Below are 18,077 nucleotides of genomic sequence, written 5' to 3' on the forward strand. Positions count from 1 at the left end.
GACTTAATTTTCTCGTGATCTCGACATAACGAAAGTTGTTTTCTCGTTATCATGACATAATTTTCTCGTGATCTCGACATAAAGAAAGTTGTTTTCTCGTTATCATGACATAATTTTCTCTGTGTATTCGGCATGAGAAAATGCTATAGAAGCAGCATCATCGCAGCATCATGGATGATCGTATTCGCTTTTACTTTGATCAGGGACTCACTCAAACTGAAATAATAAAAATATGGTATAAGTACCATCCCAAATATTGAAGGTGTTGTGTGTGTGACTGACTACATTGATCCATGATAGTGTTCATCATTCTTCTGTTTACACAGCAGTAGTGTTACTGTAGTTGATGTCTGAAGGAAAGGAAAGTCCGTTTCCCTCACAGCATCAGCTACTAATGCAATGTTGAATGAACCATATGTAAAGAGAACTGTAATGTTGGCTCCATCTATTTTCATTCATTCATTCAAAAAAACAAAACTCTTTTTGAATGACATGAGTAAATGACAACAGATTTTCATATTTAGGTGAACGATCCCTTTAATAACTGGTGAAAATCCCTGACCTCAGCACGGTCAGTCAACTCAATCAAACTTAACTTGAAATGCAAAATGACTTGTAAGTGCAACATCTTCAGTGCAGAAAAAGACTTGATTTTAGTAAAGCATATGCTAATATACAACATTATCGCTCACTTGTAGATAATAGTGTAAAACAACTGTTATTTAACATTTAATGGAGCTGAAACATGAATTGTCAGGAATGTTTTCAAGATCAATGTTCAAGACTCTAGTTTGAATATTGGAGGAAACCAAAGGAAGAAGAAGCCAAACTAATATAAATGTCACTAATAATTGTTTCCTGCAAGATAATAACAGTCTCATCCTCTAGTGTGCATTTGAGAGTAAATCAGGGATGTTTATGCACTAAAAAGTACAAATCTCATTGTTTCTATTTATTCCTTTCTTACCTGAGATAAATGTGGAAATCAGTAATCAAGGAAATCAGTACTGCAGTCAAGTTTTACATACAACTCTGTATAATATAAGCAAATGCATATTTATTCATTCACAAAATGGGCCAAAGGTGTGAAATCACGCTGTGATTAATAAGATACGGCAACAGTGATAAAGGCAACAGCAGAACTCCAAACTTAAAAAGACAATCAATCAGTCATAGATTAGGGGGCGTCCAGGTAAAGAAGTTGACCCCGCGCAGTTCCTCGGGGAGATATTCTTGCTCCACCGGTCTGCTGTAGTCTGGGTTGTATTTGTATCCTTTGGCGTAGCCCAGGTTCTTCATCAGTTTGGTGGGAGCGTTGCGTAGGTGGAGGGGAACAGCCGGTAACGGGCCCTGATGGTTCCTCAGACAGGACTTGACGTTGTTATAGGCCTTGTACACCTCCACAGACTTGGGCGCTTGGGCCATATAAACCACACACTGTGCCAGAATGACCTAAAATAAGATGTAGGAGAGAATGAAGATGAAACGTTAGTGAGGTAATCAAAAGCTGAAAATTTGGTATTTTGTATTATTTAGTCATTTTTAAATGTACTTATAATTAAAGAAGCATAAATAATTAAACAATTATATAGGTGTTTAAAGAAATAAACTAATAAGAACAAATGTACTTATAATTAAGGTAAAAATATTTTATAATATATTAATATTTAAAAAATTTAAACAAATGAAAAAGAAAACAAATACTTATAAAGAAAGTGTAAATATGATTAAATATAACTGTATTAATATATATATGTACAAAGTTAAATTAATAAGATAAAAAGTACTTAATTATATAAGCATAAATATAATTAAATATTAACGTATTAATTTGTGCTGTCAAACAATTAATCGCATCCAAAATAAAAGTTTTGTTTACATAATGTGTGTACTGTGTATATTTATTATGAGTATACTATATAAATACACACACATACAGTATATTTTGAAAATATTTACATCTATTTACATTTATATTATATTTAATCTATAAACATAACATTTTTCTTAAATATACACATGCATGTGTGTGTATTTATATATACACATAATAAATATACAGAGTACACACTCATATATTATGTAAACAAACCTTTATTTTGGATGCAATTAATCACGATTAATCATTTGACAGCACTAGTATTAAATGTATATTTAAGAAGTTAAACTAATTACTAAGAAAATAAAATAAGTAATGGGGTTAAATGATGAGAAGTGTGTAGATCCTCTCTGCGGTGTGTGTGTGTGTGTGTGTGTGTGTGTGTGTGGTACCTCACACTCAGGCATGCCGATGAAGTGACAGGCCTGGAACGCTGATACGGCCTGAGTGAGCGCCGCCGGGTCTGCCAGACCTTCAGGAGAGTCCACAACACATCTAGTCTGTCAAGACGCTCTTTTGGATTAAACACTAATCATGAAGTTTCTATTGTGGTAAAACAGCGGTTTTGGGAAATGTTGAACAGTTTCCCTGTAACTCCGTTAATAAGTTGAACTGAAAAGGATCGGCTGCTTACCGATATCCTCGCTGGCGAAGCGGACGAGTCTGCGGGCCACATACAGCGGGTCCTCACCACCCTCCAGCATTCTGGCCAGCCAGTAGAGGGCAGCGTTGGGCTCGGAGCCTCTCATTGACTTGTGCAGGGCTGAGATACAGTTATAGTGCTCCTCGCCTGCGTGCGACACACAACAATCCAAACTGTGGATGTGATATAGTATGCACAAGAGCATTACACAATCAATTTTTTAAGCATTTAACAAAAAATAGTGGTGTTTGCTTGCATCTTGATGTATAGTTTTCACCAGCATCTCGAAAGTGTTTAGTGGCAAAGAATTGCAGCAGCTTACCTCAAAAAAAGGTAATGCATTTTTATTTCATTAAGTGTCAGTGAGAGTAGGAGTACAATTACCTGTAAATATTCATGTTCATAATGACAATATGGAGTAAATATGTAAATGCACTGGAATATAAATACTGTATATGTGTATAATTTTAACAAGATTAAAGAGATCATACAAAATGCATGTTATTTTTTATTTAGTACTGTCCTGAGTAAGATATTTTACATATAGTCCACAAGAAAATAGATAAAAAACAAAATAGAACCGGGGGTTGAAAACGTTTTGAATTTGAAGATCAAGGTAAATTGTACTTAATTTTGTTTTCCGGGAAACATGCAAGAATCTTCTGTTGCATCCGAAGGGCAGTAAAAATGGGGGAAAAAAATATATATTTCTACAAAATAAGAAAAATGTGGACATCTTCATCCTGTTCAAAAGTTTTCCCCCCCGGCTCTTAATGCATCGTGTTTCCTTCTGGAGCATCAGTGAATGTTTGAACCTTTTTTAATAGTTGTGTTTGAGTCCCTCAGTTGTCCTCTGTGTGAAAAGATGCATCTCAAAGTCATACAGTTACTGCTGGAAAGGGTTCAAATATGTAAAAAAAATGCTGGAAAACTGAAGATTCTGCAGGACATGGAGGATTTTCTGAAGAACAGTGCTCAGTTTAACTGTTCAGAACAAACAAGAGACTCATGAACAACCATCACAAAACAAAACAAACAAAAAAAACATCGTAGATCATCCAGGTAACCACACACTGTATTAAGAACCAAGGGTTCCCAAACTTTTGAATGCGGTTATTTTAATCATTTCAGCTATTTTTTTGTCTTGTGGACTATAGAGTATGTAAACATCTTTAATGTAAAATATCTTATTCAGGACAGTACTAAATAAAAAATAACATGCATTTTGTATGATCTCTCTTATTTTGTTAAAATTATTCACATTTTCTGCAAGGGGTTCCCAAACTTTCACATGCCACTGTGATTACTGGACAGTGACTTGAGTGCAAACAGGACACACCTGCTTTATCGTAAAGGATGTGGGATCTCTGAAGTCCTTCTTTAATGTGCTGCTCACGCACTGTTATTGGCTGCGAGCCGGTGTCTGGTTTGGATGGAGCCGTGCGCACCTGTGCGACACACGCCTGCACCGCCAGCTGCAGACCATTGAGAGCGGCTCGAGCGTCTCCGTCACACAGGTGCGCCACCGTGTCCAGCGCCTTCTGCTCGATACACACCTGAGATCTGAACACAGACAGCACACCGAGCTCAGGCCTGCTCAACAAACCAGTTTCCCAATCTTTTCTGTCTTATGTTAAGAAATACGCAAAATAATCAAGAAATGTACAATGCAATTAAAATATATATTTAGAATTTATTTTACATGCATTTTACAAACAAGGCTGCATGATAATGCCTAAATGGTTAATCAAGATTACTTTGCTCAAAAATGTAAATCACATGTATTAATGACAATTATTTTATTTGTATTTAGTTTCTTATACGCTGTGTCAGAATTATACACTGCATGCAGTTTCTTTAAATCTCTTACTCGACAGCAGCTTGGCTCTTGTGCATTACATGTGACACAGTCAGCAGAGACATTACACAAATCAACATTTAGCAAAAAATTGGGCCAGATTTCCAACTGTGGCGTCCGTGTTTACACATTTTGAATGATCTTTGATTCTCCATTTCATGACCCCTTTAATGTTTTTCTTTCCATTAAAAAAAAAAAACGGGTGAAAGAAGGGACTCACGTCATACTACACTACAATCTGTTTTATTATTATAAACCAGATTTAGCGTCGCAGTGCCTCTGGACCACAGACCCATCATACCATCCCAAATGCTTTCTTTTAGACATTTCTATCATAAAATATTGGCAGAGACTGACAGAGAAAAACCGAGCATCTTGCTGACGGCGAGTGAAATGGACACTTTGAGAGACTTTGGATCTCTGCCCTAAAGTTTAACTGGGGCACGGCTCTCATCTTACACACATTTATGGCAGCTTCCATTAATGAAAGCGAACAATAAATACAAATCTGACCTGGCATACAGGGCTACTGCCAACTTGAATGGAAATATGTTAAATGTTGAACATTATTAAACACATTTAAATTTTTCTAAAAAAAAAAAAAGACAATCAATCAGTATGCTGATAGCTATACTGTATACTACATAGCTGTCATACATTTATACATAACATCTTTAGATTTGTATTGTCCATCTCTACACTAGTGGTGCCACTCATCATAAACTTTTACACCATATGAGAAAAACTAACAATTTGATTCGATTTGTATTCACAAGTTTGCAATCGGATTCAATTACTAATTTTAATTTGATATTAATTCATTTGTAAAAATAGGCAACTTTTTGACTCGAGGGCCACATCAAGTTTTCCACATTAAGTGAGGGGCCGCATAATATTTATGACAAATGAAGCTTTGATTTTTTTTTTTTTATATATTCTAAAGTATAATGTACGTCTTGATATATTCCATTTACTGACAAATTTAAATAAACCAATTAAATTATAAAAATAATTATTACAACCACATTAACCACTTAATTGTAGAAAAAAATACAATTATTTTTAAAACTTTTTTAAAGGAATATTCACACAATTTTTCTACCATATATTAATTTTAACAGTAGACCTCTGTTTGTTTGCCAAAAAATAAAAGGGTTTCATTTTCATTTGATAAAAAATAAATAAATGTTTCATGCCTTCATTTGATTATCAGAAAAAATAAAACACACAAGAATTTCTGGAAAAAAATAAATAAATTATAGGGCCCTATTGTTCAAAATGTTGAAATTGAGAATTTTGGACTTATGTTTTCACTGAAATTAATGTTTTTGTTATTACACAGAGAGTAAAGTACTGAAAAAAGGTACCGTTGGGTACCGGTACCGAATTACAGGCACCGATACCGGTTCAAATGTGAACGGTACCCAACCCTATAAACGCCCAGCATTAAATATTTAACGTGAAACTGAAACTAGCGGCGTGATTGCTGGAAAATGCACAATACAAACTCAAAACAAACTCACTTGCCTTTTCTCATTCATCACCAATCCTGCACGCTTTGCGCTTGACCTTGATTGCTTTATATAAGTCGCCTTGGAAATTGCAGCACGTTTCAGATGAAAAAAACACAATTTATAATCCAGAAAAACAGTACTATATCCATTTTCATAAAAATGTGTCAGGAAAACAGAAGAAAGCATATCTTTGCAAGATAAAATGATAAATTATTTCCATGTTTTCCCCACACAATTACAGCCCCCGTGAGCAGGAGGATAACGGGGTAACACTGGCATTTGTTCTGATACTGGAAAGTCTACAGAGCTTTTATTTCAGTCTTATTTTATTCTCATCAGTAAGTCACAGGCTGTTCTTCAGACTGAGAAAACTCATAAAACAATGAGAGCGTTCGGTTCAGCGAAACTCAACACCGCTTGTGTTTACTGTGGACGCTCCCATGACTCCTGAGGGCCCTAAAACCTGATCTGCAGTACTTCACAGCTGGTCCACTCGACCGTTTGTCCTACTTACCAATCCAAACCACTAATAAATCATCAAAATGAGGCAGTGAGGTCAGAGGATGGGCCGTCTCAGAGCCGCTGTGATAACAAGGGCACGGCTAACACTTACTCTGAGCAGATCTCTGAAGCGTCCCGCTCCACCGCATCCCCGTTCAGCACCTGCAGTCCCAGAAACTCTATAGCCCGGCGCAGGATCGAGCCCATCGCTTCCACCGACAGCCGTTCCAGAACCAGAACCCTGCAGCGGCTCAGTAGCGCACTGTTGACCTGGAAGGACGGGTTCTCTGTGGTGGCGCCAATAAGAGTGATCGTCCCGCACTCCACGTGAGGCAAGAAGGTGTCCTGAGACGAGAACAGAGCAGACATGGGAGGACAAGAGAAGATACCATACACCCCGAAAGTGCAGAAATATCAAAGGTGGGTCCGTTCTACAGTAAAGATGACAGTGTCTTGGAAAAGCAAAACAGGGTAAATGAATAAAGCAGAACTCAAATTTGCAAATCAAATAAAAACGTTTAAATCGTGAATCGAATCAATACTACACAAAGATTCACACCTCTACTACTTTTTTGCACAGATCACAGATTTAATGAATATCAGTATACAACAAAATAAACAAACAAAAGCTTTTTATTTATGTTATGTTTTAACTTTAGCCCTGCTGGTAAATTCATCATCTGTACTGATATGTGAGCTAAATAGCACGATTATCCCTTAATGGCCATCAAAAGTGACCTCAGGATACTCAGGATAGTTGGTTTGAGTGTATAAATGCATCAAAGAATAATAAGTTATGCGTATATTCGTTATGGCTGAGTGATGCAGATAGAGCACAAACTTACTGTCATATTTCTGTTGACCTTATTTTTATGCCACATATTTTCTGTCTAATAGTTTCCATCTTTAGAGCTAATAAGCCACTATGAGGCCACTTTGTGCCACCACACAATAAAGTCCAGAATACATATAAATCTCTGTTTATTGGAAATGTGGTTCAGGTTCTTTGAATCCAGGCTAAACAGGAAAGCATGAGGAGGGAATCCCTTTGGCTGGTCTATTGTGTGCTGCATTTATGAATATATTTATGGATGTATTTAAAGCCGCTGACGCTGTGGTTGAGGATAAACTGTCCTGGCTGTCAGGCATACACAAATAAACACGCTTCCAGAGAGATCCTGTGCCAGCTGTACCTACACCAGACATCTTACTACATGAATTCTCACCTGTTGACACACACTGCTGCTAAAATGTGCTTGGAGACACGTCAAATATAAAAAGATTTTTTTGACAAATCAAGTTTCTGTATCTGAAATGCTATAGGATCTTTTTTCCACTTTTCATCATTTTTGTCTTTGAATCAGCCAATTTTTTTTAAAGTCTGTTCTTCTCACATTCACACAGATGTCCTAGCAGACAATCACATTGACTATCAAGATGTTTCACAAAGATTATGGGGTCACAGTACCAGTGCCCTATGATTTCCATGATGCAGAAAACATGGACGGAAATTTTGCATGAATAAATCAAAAGTAGGTCTGTACACTTAAGTCTTTGTGTCTCTCTTAAAGTCTCTGTGTGAATGAATGGCGCAGATGCAGTGTGTGACGCTTTCAGTGTTTTCAGCATCTGCGGTCTCACTACATCTCCAGAGCTGCTCTGAGAGGCACTTCATGAGCATTTTACCGTTTTATTGGAGAAATATATTCCTATTGTTCAGTAGAATGTACGTAATAGCCTACTAAAATGATTAAAACCTTATTTTTAAGGAATAATCATAAAATATATCTGTAATATTAAAGCCCCTTTATTTTCCAAAAAAATAAGATTTGTTTAATTTTCATTAATTAAAAGATAAATTAAATGAATGATTTTATGCCGGAAAAAAACGGAACACCCCCCCCCCCCCCCCCCCCCCCCATTTAATTTTAGTTTGATTAAAAGGTAAATTAATTAAATGTTTTATGCCTTCATTTGAATACCAAAAAATAAATACAATTCAGGGGGTTAGTAAGTAAATAAAGTTATTATTATGCATTCAATTAATAAACAAACTTTCTGATTATTAAAATTTAATTAAACCATTAAAATGGAATTAATAAAGAAATAATGGAAAACATGTTTCATACTTGATATTGAATTGTATGTTTCATGATTTCAAATAATTACACATTTTTTGACTAACAAAATTTAATTCATCCTTCAAAACAGAGTCTAAAAACGGGGAAAAATGGAATTTAGAAAAATTTAAATGGAAAAAATGGAATTTTGAGGAAATTTGGGAAAAAATAAAACCGATTTCATAGGGCTCTACTGTACCTGTAATGTGATGTAACTGACCTGCTGGGATTTGTTAAAACGATGTATCTCGTCGATGAACAGAATGGTCTTTCTCTTAAACAGACGGAGCTCATTCTGGGCCTGTTTGATGACCTCTCGCACGTCGCTGGTGGACGCACTGGTGGCAGAGAGAGGCACGAAACGTCCTGTACCTTTCTTCTTAATGGAACTGGCGATAATATGGGCCAACGTGGTCTGTAAACAACAAACAGAATGAGATTCTGATATTAATTAAGCTGACATGAGTGTTTTTGAACCTTTTTCTCAGGGGCTTCTCAGGAGTGACTGGCTCAATGGAAAGGAACAGACACCCAACATTTGCTCTACTCTGCTGTAAATCCAAACGTGACAATCTATAAAACACCAAAATAAATAAGTGAAACCAGACACTTGACACAGGAAGGTCTGTTTCTGAATCTGCCAAGTTGGCTCATCCATCACGTCTCCTCTCGTTCATGAAGTGTGTTACTAACACAGCACAAACTGAACTATCCACTACAGCAATCAAAAATAAGCTTCTCGTCTGAAAACAGAAAACACCTGCCACTGAAGGCAAGATCATAACCTGGTGAATGTGAACCTGGTGAACCATTGGCAAAAACAAAACCAAAGCCTTTTGTATGGCCATTACGTTTCTTTACACTGTGCCATTATTATGAGAGTTAAGCGCATTACTCGTTCTCATTACTGCAATACAGGAAAGAAAATCATCCTGTCCAGCCTTTTTAAAAATAGCACATTCACTAAATGACCCTCAGGGACTATTATTCTAGCACATGCACCTGTCAAGCGCTAATCTGAGCCTTTTCACATGTCTTAACGAGTCACTTTAGAATAGCATGCCATCGGGCTAACGAGCTCAAACTAAACCAAAGACTTCCCACGATGTAACTTCTCAATTATTATAAGCAAAATTAGTGATTCTGATCTGAATAATACAGAAATAGGCTCTTACCACCTACAAAGAAAAGATCCAATAGTCTAAGTGTTATGAGAATTGGGGTTGATTGTGCTTATTTGTCATTACTAATAAACCTACATTTTCTTTAAGCAAAATTTTTCATTATAATTGTCAGTATCAGGAGACACATTCATGTTCTCTTAAACACAAGAAGACAATCACATCTAGGCAGTATGCAGTATTTCATCCACAACAAAGACTCCAAACAAGGAATGGAAAGGTTGCACTGGAGTCAGATAGCACTGGCCTTTACTGTATACAGTAACAAACACAGTTACTGCACTGAATAAAACACATCATCCCACCTGCTGTGACACACATCAGTGATTATTCCACAGCAGCTGAATGATACTGAACCACTGGCTCGGTGTTTTAGGAGTCTCGTCTTAGAAACATATAAAAATAAAGAAAATGAAGAGTACATGTAACAGCAATGACATGCAAGATTGCAGCAAGCATGCAACATTTTGGAGAAATAATAAGAAATGCTTTTTACATTTACATGAGATTTAAACATTTAGTTCACCCCAAAAAATGACATGCCTTCTTTTCTGCTCAACAGAAGAAAGAAACTCATACAGGCTGGCGTAAAATATTAAGTTCACCCCCAAATTAAAACTCTGCCACCATTTACTCAGGCTATTCTAAACCTGTATGACAAAATAATTGTGAAAAATGGCTTTCAAAAAAAAAAAAAAAGTTTTATTTTGTGTTCTGCAGATAAACATAAATCCATACAGGTTTGGAAAGACATCACGGTGTGTAATGCGTGGTTAACGTTAGGTAAAATATCTCATAGTATATTTTCAAGCTATTAAAATAGATTTTTGAGGATTTTATAGGTCAAATAATTTTCAGAAAATGTGGGGAGAAAAATCTAAATTCAAGTAAACAATCAGCATACTATATAAATGTACTAATTCTAAACGTGGAGTCTCTGGGACCCCAATAAAGGCCTTTTGAAACATATGTGACCCTGCAGCACAAAAGCAGTCATGAGCAGCACAGGTATATTTGGAGCAATAATCAAAAATACATTGTATGGATCAAAATTATACATTTCTCTTTTATGCCAAAAATCATTAGGATATTAAGATCATGTTCCATGAAGATATTTTGTAAATTTCCTACCATAAATATCAAAAGCTTCATTTGCTAAGAACTTAATTAGAACAACTTTAAAGGAGATTTTCTCAATATTTAGATTTTTTTGCTCCCTCAGATTCCAGATTTTCAAATAGTTGTATCTCAGACAAATATTGTCCTATCATAACAAACCATACATCAATGGAAAGATGATTTATTCAGCTTTCATATGATGCATAAATATCAATTTTGACAAATTGACACTTAAGACTGGTTTTGTGATCCAGGGTCACATATTATCAAGTTGAACTCTTGTTTATAACATGTTTTCTTTAAGAGATAATGGGTCAAAGACAAGACGTCCCATTTCGGTGTCCATGTCCAAAAGTGGTTTCATAAACATGCGAAGCATATTAAATATAAGTGTCTACTTTAATGTGTCAAATGACTTTTGCTAAAACTAAATGAAGTGAACTAATGCTCCATCGTCATTCAGAGGAACAGATACAGGCTATTTATGTAAAAATGAAACAAACTTCTTCTGACCTGTATTTATTAAAATAATGTGATCACACCCAGTCTAACGTTATTATATTAGAAATTATTTAATACATCTTGCTGATAAATGTGTGAACCCTAGTGGTTTGAAGGATAGAAGCAAAGATTGGTAAAGATTTAATGTCAATTAGGCCTAATAACTAATGATTCTAGTTCTAAATATGCCTGAAATATGAGTTTTTGGTATAAACTATTGTTACACTTAATGACACTTTAGGCCAGGGATAGGCAACTTTGGTCCTGGTGGGCCGGTGTCCTGCAGAGTTTAGCTCCAACCCTAATCAAACACTCCTGAAGAAGCTAATCAATGTCTTCAAGGTCACTAGAAAGTTACAGGCAGGTGTGTTTGATTAGGGACCCCGAAGTTGCCTATCCCTGCTGTAGGCACTGCATTAACTTGTTGTTGTTTTGATGCTTGGAATTTGATCACACCCCCTTAATAGAGCACAAGGCTTGAAGGTATCTGGTGCACAGGAGTGAATGAACTACAAACCAGAGACCTTTCCACAGCCCGGTGGCCCCCAGAGAATGAGAGAGGGGATCTCCTGTGACTGCAGCAGGGATCTGAGCAGGGTCTGCTCTCCAATCAGCTTATTCTGGCCGAAATACTCCTCCAGAGTGCTGGGTCTCAAGACTTCTGCCAAGGGTTTGTCATTATTCAGCCTAAGCGCTCTCGGTGAAGATGAAGCGGGTCCATGTGGACCCTCGGGTGTCTCCATCACTCTCAGAGCAGGACCAGAGGTTTCTGCAGGGTCTCTGAGCACTGACTCGGTCTGATCGCTCGCTTTGGGTCTGCTTTGAAACAGGGAGAAGACTGCAGTGCGGGGTTTTTTGGATGGAGGTGCTGATGGTTGATGTTGAGCTGTGTCTGTGTGATGATGGTGAACACCACCGCTCTGTAAACACTCATCCAAGTGCGCGTTAATTCTGTCTGGATCAAAGTCACCGGCGCAAACCGGACACTTCACGGTAACACTATCTGACACTTTCTCCGCCATCGTCGCGCGGAGTCCGCCTGTTTATTAGTAAAAGAGCGCTCTTCCGAGAGCTTATGGCAAGGGAGAATTGTAATCTCGCGATATTCTTCAAGTTATGAACTTCGAACCGCAGCCAAACCTTTCTGAATCAACCAGACCTTCAGTTAAACTACTAAAATATCCTGACAGTGTTTCCTGCTCTGTTTGTTCACTGCAGCGAGAAACAGAGAGCATGGCTTCCGAGGTCTACATCGATTCATAACTCAATGGTTCTTCTTCTAATGATGCTTCATGGCGGATGGCAAACCAACTTTTGGTGCATTTACCGCCAGCAACTGGACTGGAGTGTGAAGCACCAATAAATAAAACAATAATAACAAATAACTTCTACGGATTTTTTTAAATATATTTTATAATAGCACCATATATTTGACCTGGTTCTGCATGCTTTATCAAAAGACTTGTCAAATTAAATGATTCAACACCTATATTTCTTACTTCCTTAAAGAGTTTAAACCTTTCTTTTTCATATTTTTTTACAATTTATTAAAACATGCTCTATAGTTTCAGCCTGATTACAATAAATACACTGACCTGTTTCATGTTTTCCTATATTAAAAAGAGACTGATTTAAACTAATGCCATATTCGGATGCGAGAAATAATTGTATCTTCTTTCCTATTCCTAAAAACACTTCTTCCATTTCCTACTTGCTGCTGAATATTATACACGTCTACCCTTGCTATCACAGTTCCATACTTCTTGCCATTCATTGTTTATGAATTCTTTAATTTTCCCTTTAATCTCATTTTTACAAAGAGTCACTTGAATATCTATTTCTGTGTGTTTAAGAGCTTAGCTAGATGAGTTTACTCCACATGCATGGCTCGATATTGCTGCGTAAGAGTCAGAACATATGACTACTAACCTTGGTTTTACATCCTCCATCCACTGGAGTGCTACCACCATGGCAATTAATTCTGCAGTATACACGGATACATTATCAGGTATTCTCTTCTTTGAATCTTAATTATTATTTGTATTTGAAAATCTACTTTTGGTATTGGAAAGATCCATGGTGCACACTGGATAATATCACAGTTAGGCTCACCTCACAATCTGCAATATGCCATCCAAATATTTTAATTTCCATGCTCCCAGCATTCTTCAATCACTCCCTTTACTGGATGGCTCTCTTTATGTCCTTTAAACTGACCCAATAATTCATTCTTATTTTATACCTACGAAGGAATAAAGGAGCTTCCCCAACTTCAACCTGCATGGCTGCAATGGGAGATGTTTTGAACGCACCACAACATATTCTAAGAGCTTGATTCTGTATTGTGTCAATCTTTTTGAGTGTGGATTCTGATACAAATCCGTAAATATTACTTCCATAATCTAAACTTGGTCTGATTAATGTACAATAAATTATTTTCAAAGACAATCTACAAGCTCCCCATTCTACCCCAGATAGACATCGTAAAATATTTACACCTGTTTTACATTTCTTGATCAGTTTTTAGCATGCATTGCAAATGTCAATCTAGATTCCATCCATACACCGAGATATTTAACTACTGATACTTCCTCCAGTTCCTGTTTATACAACTTCAACTTGGTACTCTTTTCCCTTTTGTGAAACATATAACTTGAGTATTAGCCACAGATAATCTGAAGCTCCAATTATTTGCCCATACCTCTACTTTATCTACTGCTTTTTGTAATCTTTGAGACACACGTGCAATCTGAATGGTTCTTATGAACCGATTCCTTTTAATGAATCGTAAACATAAAGTGCAAACGTGTAGTCCTAATCCCGAATGGAATGATTTTATTGAATCAAACACATACAGCTTGCAACTACCTGAAACTTACAGCGTCGGCCTACTTCATATATCAAGTGGAGAAGCAGCCATATAAACATAAACTGTGTCAAGGTCGCAATGAATTAAGATGCAATTTTGAGAAATAAAGTGTAAATTCTGAGTTTTTAAATGACAAATGCTGCATGTAAAGTCATCTTTTAATAACCTTAAGCTTATGAACTATATCTAAGTTCTGCATGACTGCTTTTTGTTTGTCAGCCTTGATGAATTCAACATAAAATGTACAATAATGGTTTACATTTGAGTTAAATCCAAAAACTTGTTCTAAGAAAACGATAAAAAATAAATGATGAATGATTTAGATTTTTTTATTTGGTATTAAGTGCTGTTTTATCAGTTGATATTATGTCAATTGCTAAGCTAAAAAAATTAATATATTTCACAGTTAAACATTTATGTTCAGTTGCAGAATTTTATTGATGTAGTAACAATTGTTTGTTTGTTTGTTTGTTTGTTTTACACATCCAGCTGTGGAAAGAAACTAAGGCATGAGAGGCCAGTGCTTGACCCAGACCTGTTCAGAAACACAGAGACTCCAGGTGAATCTCCTCGAGTCAAACGGGCCAGACTGAAGGCTGTGCATCGGGGGTCTGAAAGCATCGTTCTGGGCAAACTGGCCTTTTTCCACTATCTGGAGAGAGTCGAGACCATGCGCTGCTTCTGGGAGCTGAAACATATCGAGCTTGAGGGCAAACAGGTAGAAATACAAGAACACACACACATAGACAAAGACTGCTTACCACTAACAAACATGCAATGCATATTATTTACATCTCATCAAATACATATATTACATTTGATCTAAGCTTCTGAATTCATGCCAGTCATGCCTTGTGTTGTTGTAGCTCAGCTGCTAAACATGGCACTATTAACACCTAGATTACTGGTTTGAATCTTATACAATGTTTAGATTTTAATGTCTGCCAGTCCATAATGTGCATTTATGGTAAAGTTTGAGGTCTTTTTCTCAAACCTTAGCTCCATAGTGATAAAACACGGTAGACTGCTGCCATCCAGTGGAAGGGTTGTGCTACAGACTCACATTAAGCACATAAAGCTAAAAGTGAATACATGGAAATCAACTATGCAAATGTGTATTGGATCTGTTGTTTGTTTGTTTTTAAAGATTGAGTGTACATTCCAATCCAAATAACACAGATATTAAACAGGTTGCAATGATAATAAGAGTAGCTTTGTAGATCACACCAATGCATGATTGTAGAACAAAGACAGAGAATCACAATTTGCTGATGACTTGGTCATTAATTAAACTTGATGACTGCACAACTATATGCAGGACCAGATTGTGTATTTCTATTGTTCCTATCTTTTTAATTTATCCCACTATCTGACTTAAAACGAAGGGTTGAGGCACAGCGGCCTAACCACCTAAAAAGGCCAAATAAAATAGATACAATCATTTTGAAATGTATTTTGTTATTTTATATATACTAATTTGATATTTTTTAATTATTTAATAATAATTATGAACAAATAGCTAACATATATAATTAAAACAAGAATAAATAGATGCATGAGTAATTTATTGATGAAGTAGCTTAAACGGGTTTGTACATAAATGTTACAATTCTGAAATGCATAGGAACGATGATTGTGGGAAAGCCATGCAACACCTTTAAACTCTTACTTGACAGCTCAGTTGCAACCAAACTTCAGCTACTGTTTGTGATCTTACAGCATGAAGCGTCATGAAGCACGCAGTCTCATGAATAAATATGAGATATCTGCGCATTGTCATACTATAGCTGTCACGCCTCCATCAGGCTCTCCACCTCCATCCACATTCTGCTCACGTTTCCTTCTAACCATCCACCCCTGCAAACAATTACTGTAGCTCGTTAAAGACCGGAAGTGACCAAGTGTCTCCCACTCAGTGTTTGATCCCCATCTCGGTAAGCCCCTCCCCTTGAAAGCTGATGAGCCAATAGCAGTTGAGTATCAGTTGCACAGGGAACAGAACTCTTTAGGTCAGACATCTTTAGGTTTCAGCACCACATGAAACATTGGAAGATACAACGTTTTCATCGGTTTGATGGTGTTTATGTTACAAAAATGGAAAAACGATGTGCCTGGGGTCCTTGTAACACTGATTCCGATATCCTGAGAGGATGGGCAATTTATTTTATGACATTTCCTAAACCCAAACAAAACAGAGCAAAAATGTCCCTAAGCATTTAACCCCAATCCCAATGAAGACGAAAACATTCATTTTCTGGTTGTCATACTCTCATTCGGTTAAATTTTCATCTGCTCAAGCAGAACGTTAATGCCATCTTGTACTTCAGGAAGGTATCTCTGGCTAAAACTAACGTTAAAGTTAGTGAATCAATGCATGATTAGCGAACTGTTCTCATGTCATGTACAGTGTGGGTCAAAAACACATACATGAAGGTATATATTTCAGTGCCTCTCCATATTAAACTGATTAAGTTGAAATTAATTTAATCTTACCCAGCTGTACATGAACAGTGTTGATCTGGGATGTTGTCATTGCGCTCGTGACGAGACTTCTCCTGTTTGCATTGTGATCTGTATTTGTACATATTCATTTTGAAATATTTTATATATCCCTTCTTGGCATATTTAAAGGGGTCCTATTATGCTTTTTCACTTTTTGAATTTTAGTCCGTGTGTAGTGTGTATGTTTGGGCATAAAAAGATCTACAAAGTTACAAATCTCAAAGTCCACTCCAAAGGGAGATATTTCGTTTAAAAAATATATAATTTTTCAAGAACTACAACGAATGGCTTGTTTGGACTACAGCGTTGATTTCCAGTGTTTGTGATATCACAAAGTGGTCCATTGATAGTTTTCAGTCACGTGACCGGCCGAAGACCTGGAGGGTAAAACATCCATAGAACTGCTGCACAAGCGTGTCAATTTTTCTGTAAAAATAATAATCTGTTTCCCAGCCGCAAATATTTAGATCACCTCTTAAAAGAATAAAACAAAGGTATTTCTGAACAAAATGCAAGTTTTGGCCATTTGCAATCCATATTAAGCACCCGCGGCAATATTTCAATCATAAACAGTGTGATAAAACATTGTAAAAACACTTAAAAGTGCCTTAATATATTTAAAACTGTAATATTAAAAGATCAAATTCAGTAATCACCATATTAATGATGCATAGTTTACACAGGCAAGCAGATGAGGCCGGGAATATGAACGCAATCCGCTTAACGGTTCACTGTTTTCCTTCTAATGGTTTTCTTTGGAAAGCCAACACATTTAGTTTTTCGGAAGACGGGCCTTCATCAAACCCGGAACTAATCGAGCCGTTTGTGTCAGGCTGGGGAGAAAGGTATTGTAATAATGTAAATTATGTGAAAAATAATGTGATTTTCAAACCACCAAGCATGAGAGCATGTTCCAGTACACCCCCAAAACAAAATCAAGACTTTGTAAAAGAGCATAATAAGTCCCACTTGAATGATGGTCCTTCTGTGTCCAAAATTGATCAAAAATATTGTTTTCACACTGACAGCTGCCATTGTAAGACAGAAGCAACTCCGTTTGTTTGTCCGAGTTAGCAACAGTAACTAAGGGGGGCGGGGCTTACAAATAGGACAATTGGAAATTGTTTCATCATCCTGCCATAAGTGCTTGGAATGATGTCACACCCGAGTTGCTGTTCCTGAGATTCTGAGTCAGAATTTCAACTTGAGTTCCAGTTAAAAGTTTCTATGGGAACTCGGAATTCTCGACTTCCAAGTGCAAATGGAATGCACTATTAACTTTCCAGGTGCCGCATTTGATGCACTAGCTAAGCATTTTTGCCATTCTTTCACTCCAATGTCATCCATTGTCACTCCAGCCCAAGCTCAGCAGGAGTCCTTGACATGACCA

The 18,077-nt window shown here is 36.7% G+C and overlaps 1 protein-coding gene across 2 annotated transcripts; it reads right to left on the reverse strand.

Moving 5' to 3' along the window:
- Nucleotides 1-515: 515 nt before the first annotated feature.
- Nucleotides 516-12,597, reverse strand: wrnip1 (WRN helicase interacting protein 1). 2 transcript variants are annotated; one of them, XM_079434469.1, is made up of 7 exons: nucleotides 11,841-12,597; nucleotides 8,736-8,930; nucleotides 6,508-6,740; nucleotides 3,862-4,085; nucleotides 2,514-2,669; nucleotides 2,272-2,351; nucleotides 516-1,452 (listed from the first exon to the last, which is right to left on the reverse strand). In XM_079434469.1, the coding sequence occupies exons 1-7, from the start codon at nucleotides 12,336-12,338 to the stop codon at nucleotides 1,171-1,173; spliced, it is 1,668 nt and encodes a 555-aa protein (XP_079290595.1). In that variant the 5' UTR covers nucleotides 12,339-12,597; the 3' UTR covers nucleotides 516-1,170. The 2 variants fall into 2 exon arrangements, with proteins under 2 accessions (XP_079290595.1, XP_079290596.1); XM_079434470.1 differs by having other exon boundaries at nucleotides 523-1,452; nucleotides 2,277-2,351.
- Between the last annotated feature and the right edge of the window lie 5,480 nt (nucleotides 12,598-18,077).

Source organism: Barbus barbus, assembly GCF_936440315.1.
Source record: "Barbus barbus genome assembly, chromosome: 15".
Classification (NCBI taxonomy): Eukaryota; Metazoa; Chordata; class Actinopteri; order Cypriniformes; family Cyprinidae; genus Barbus; species Barbus barbus.

Excerpts from the sequence above, each read along its gene's own strand:
- wrnip1 (XM_079434469.1), bottom strand. The coding sequence starts at position 12,338 with ATGGCGGAGAAAGTGTCAGATAGTGTTACCGTGAAGTGTCCGGTTTGC. Across the intron at positions 8,931-11,840 it reads GGCCACCGGGCTGTGGAAAG|ACCACGTTGGCCCATATTAT; the intron begins GTCTCTGGTTTG and ends TGTTGTTTACAG. Across the intron at positions 2,670-3,861 it reads CATCCTTTACGATAAAGCAG|GCGAGGAGCACTATAACTGT; the intron begins GTGTGTCCTGTT and ends TGTCGCACGCAG.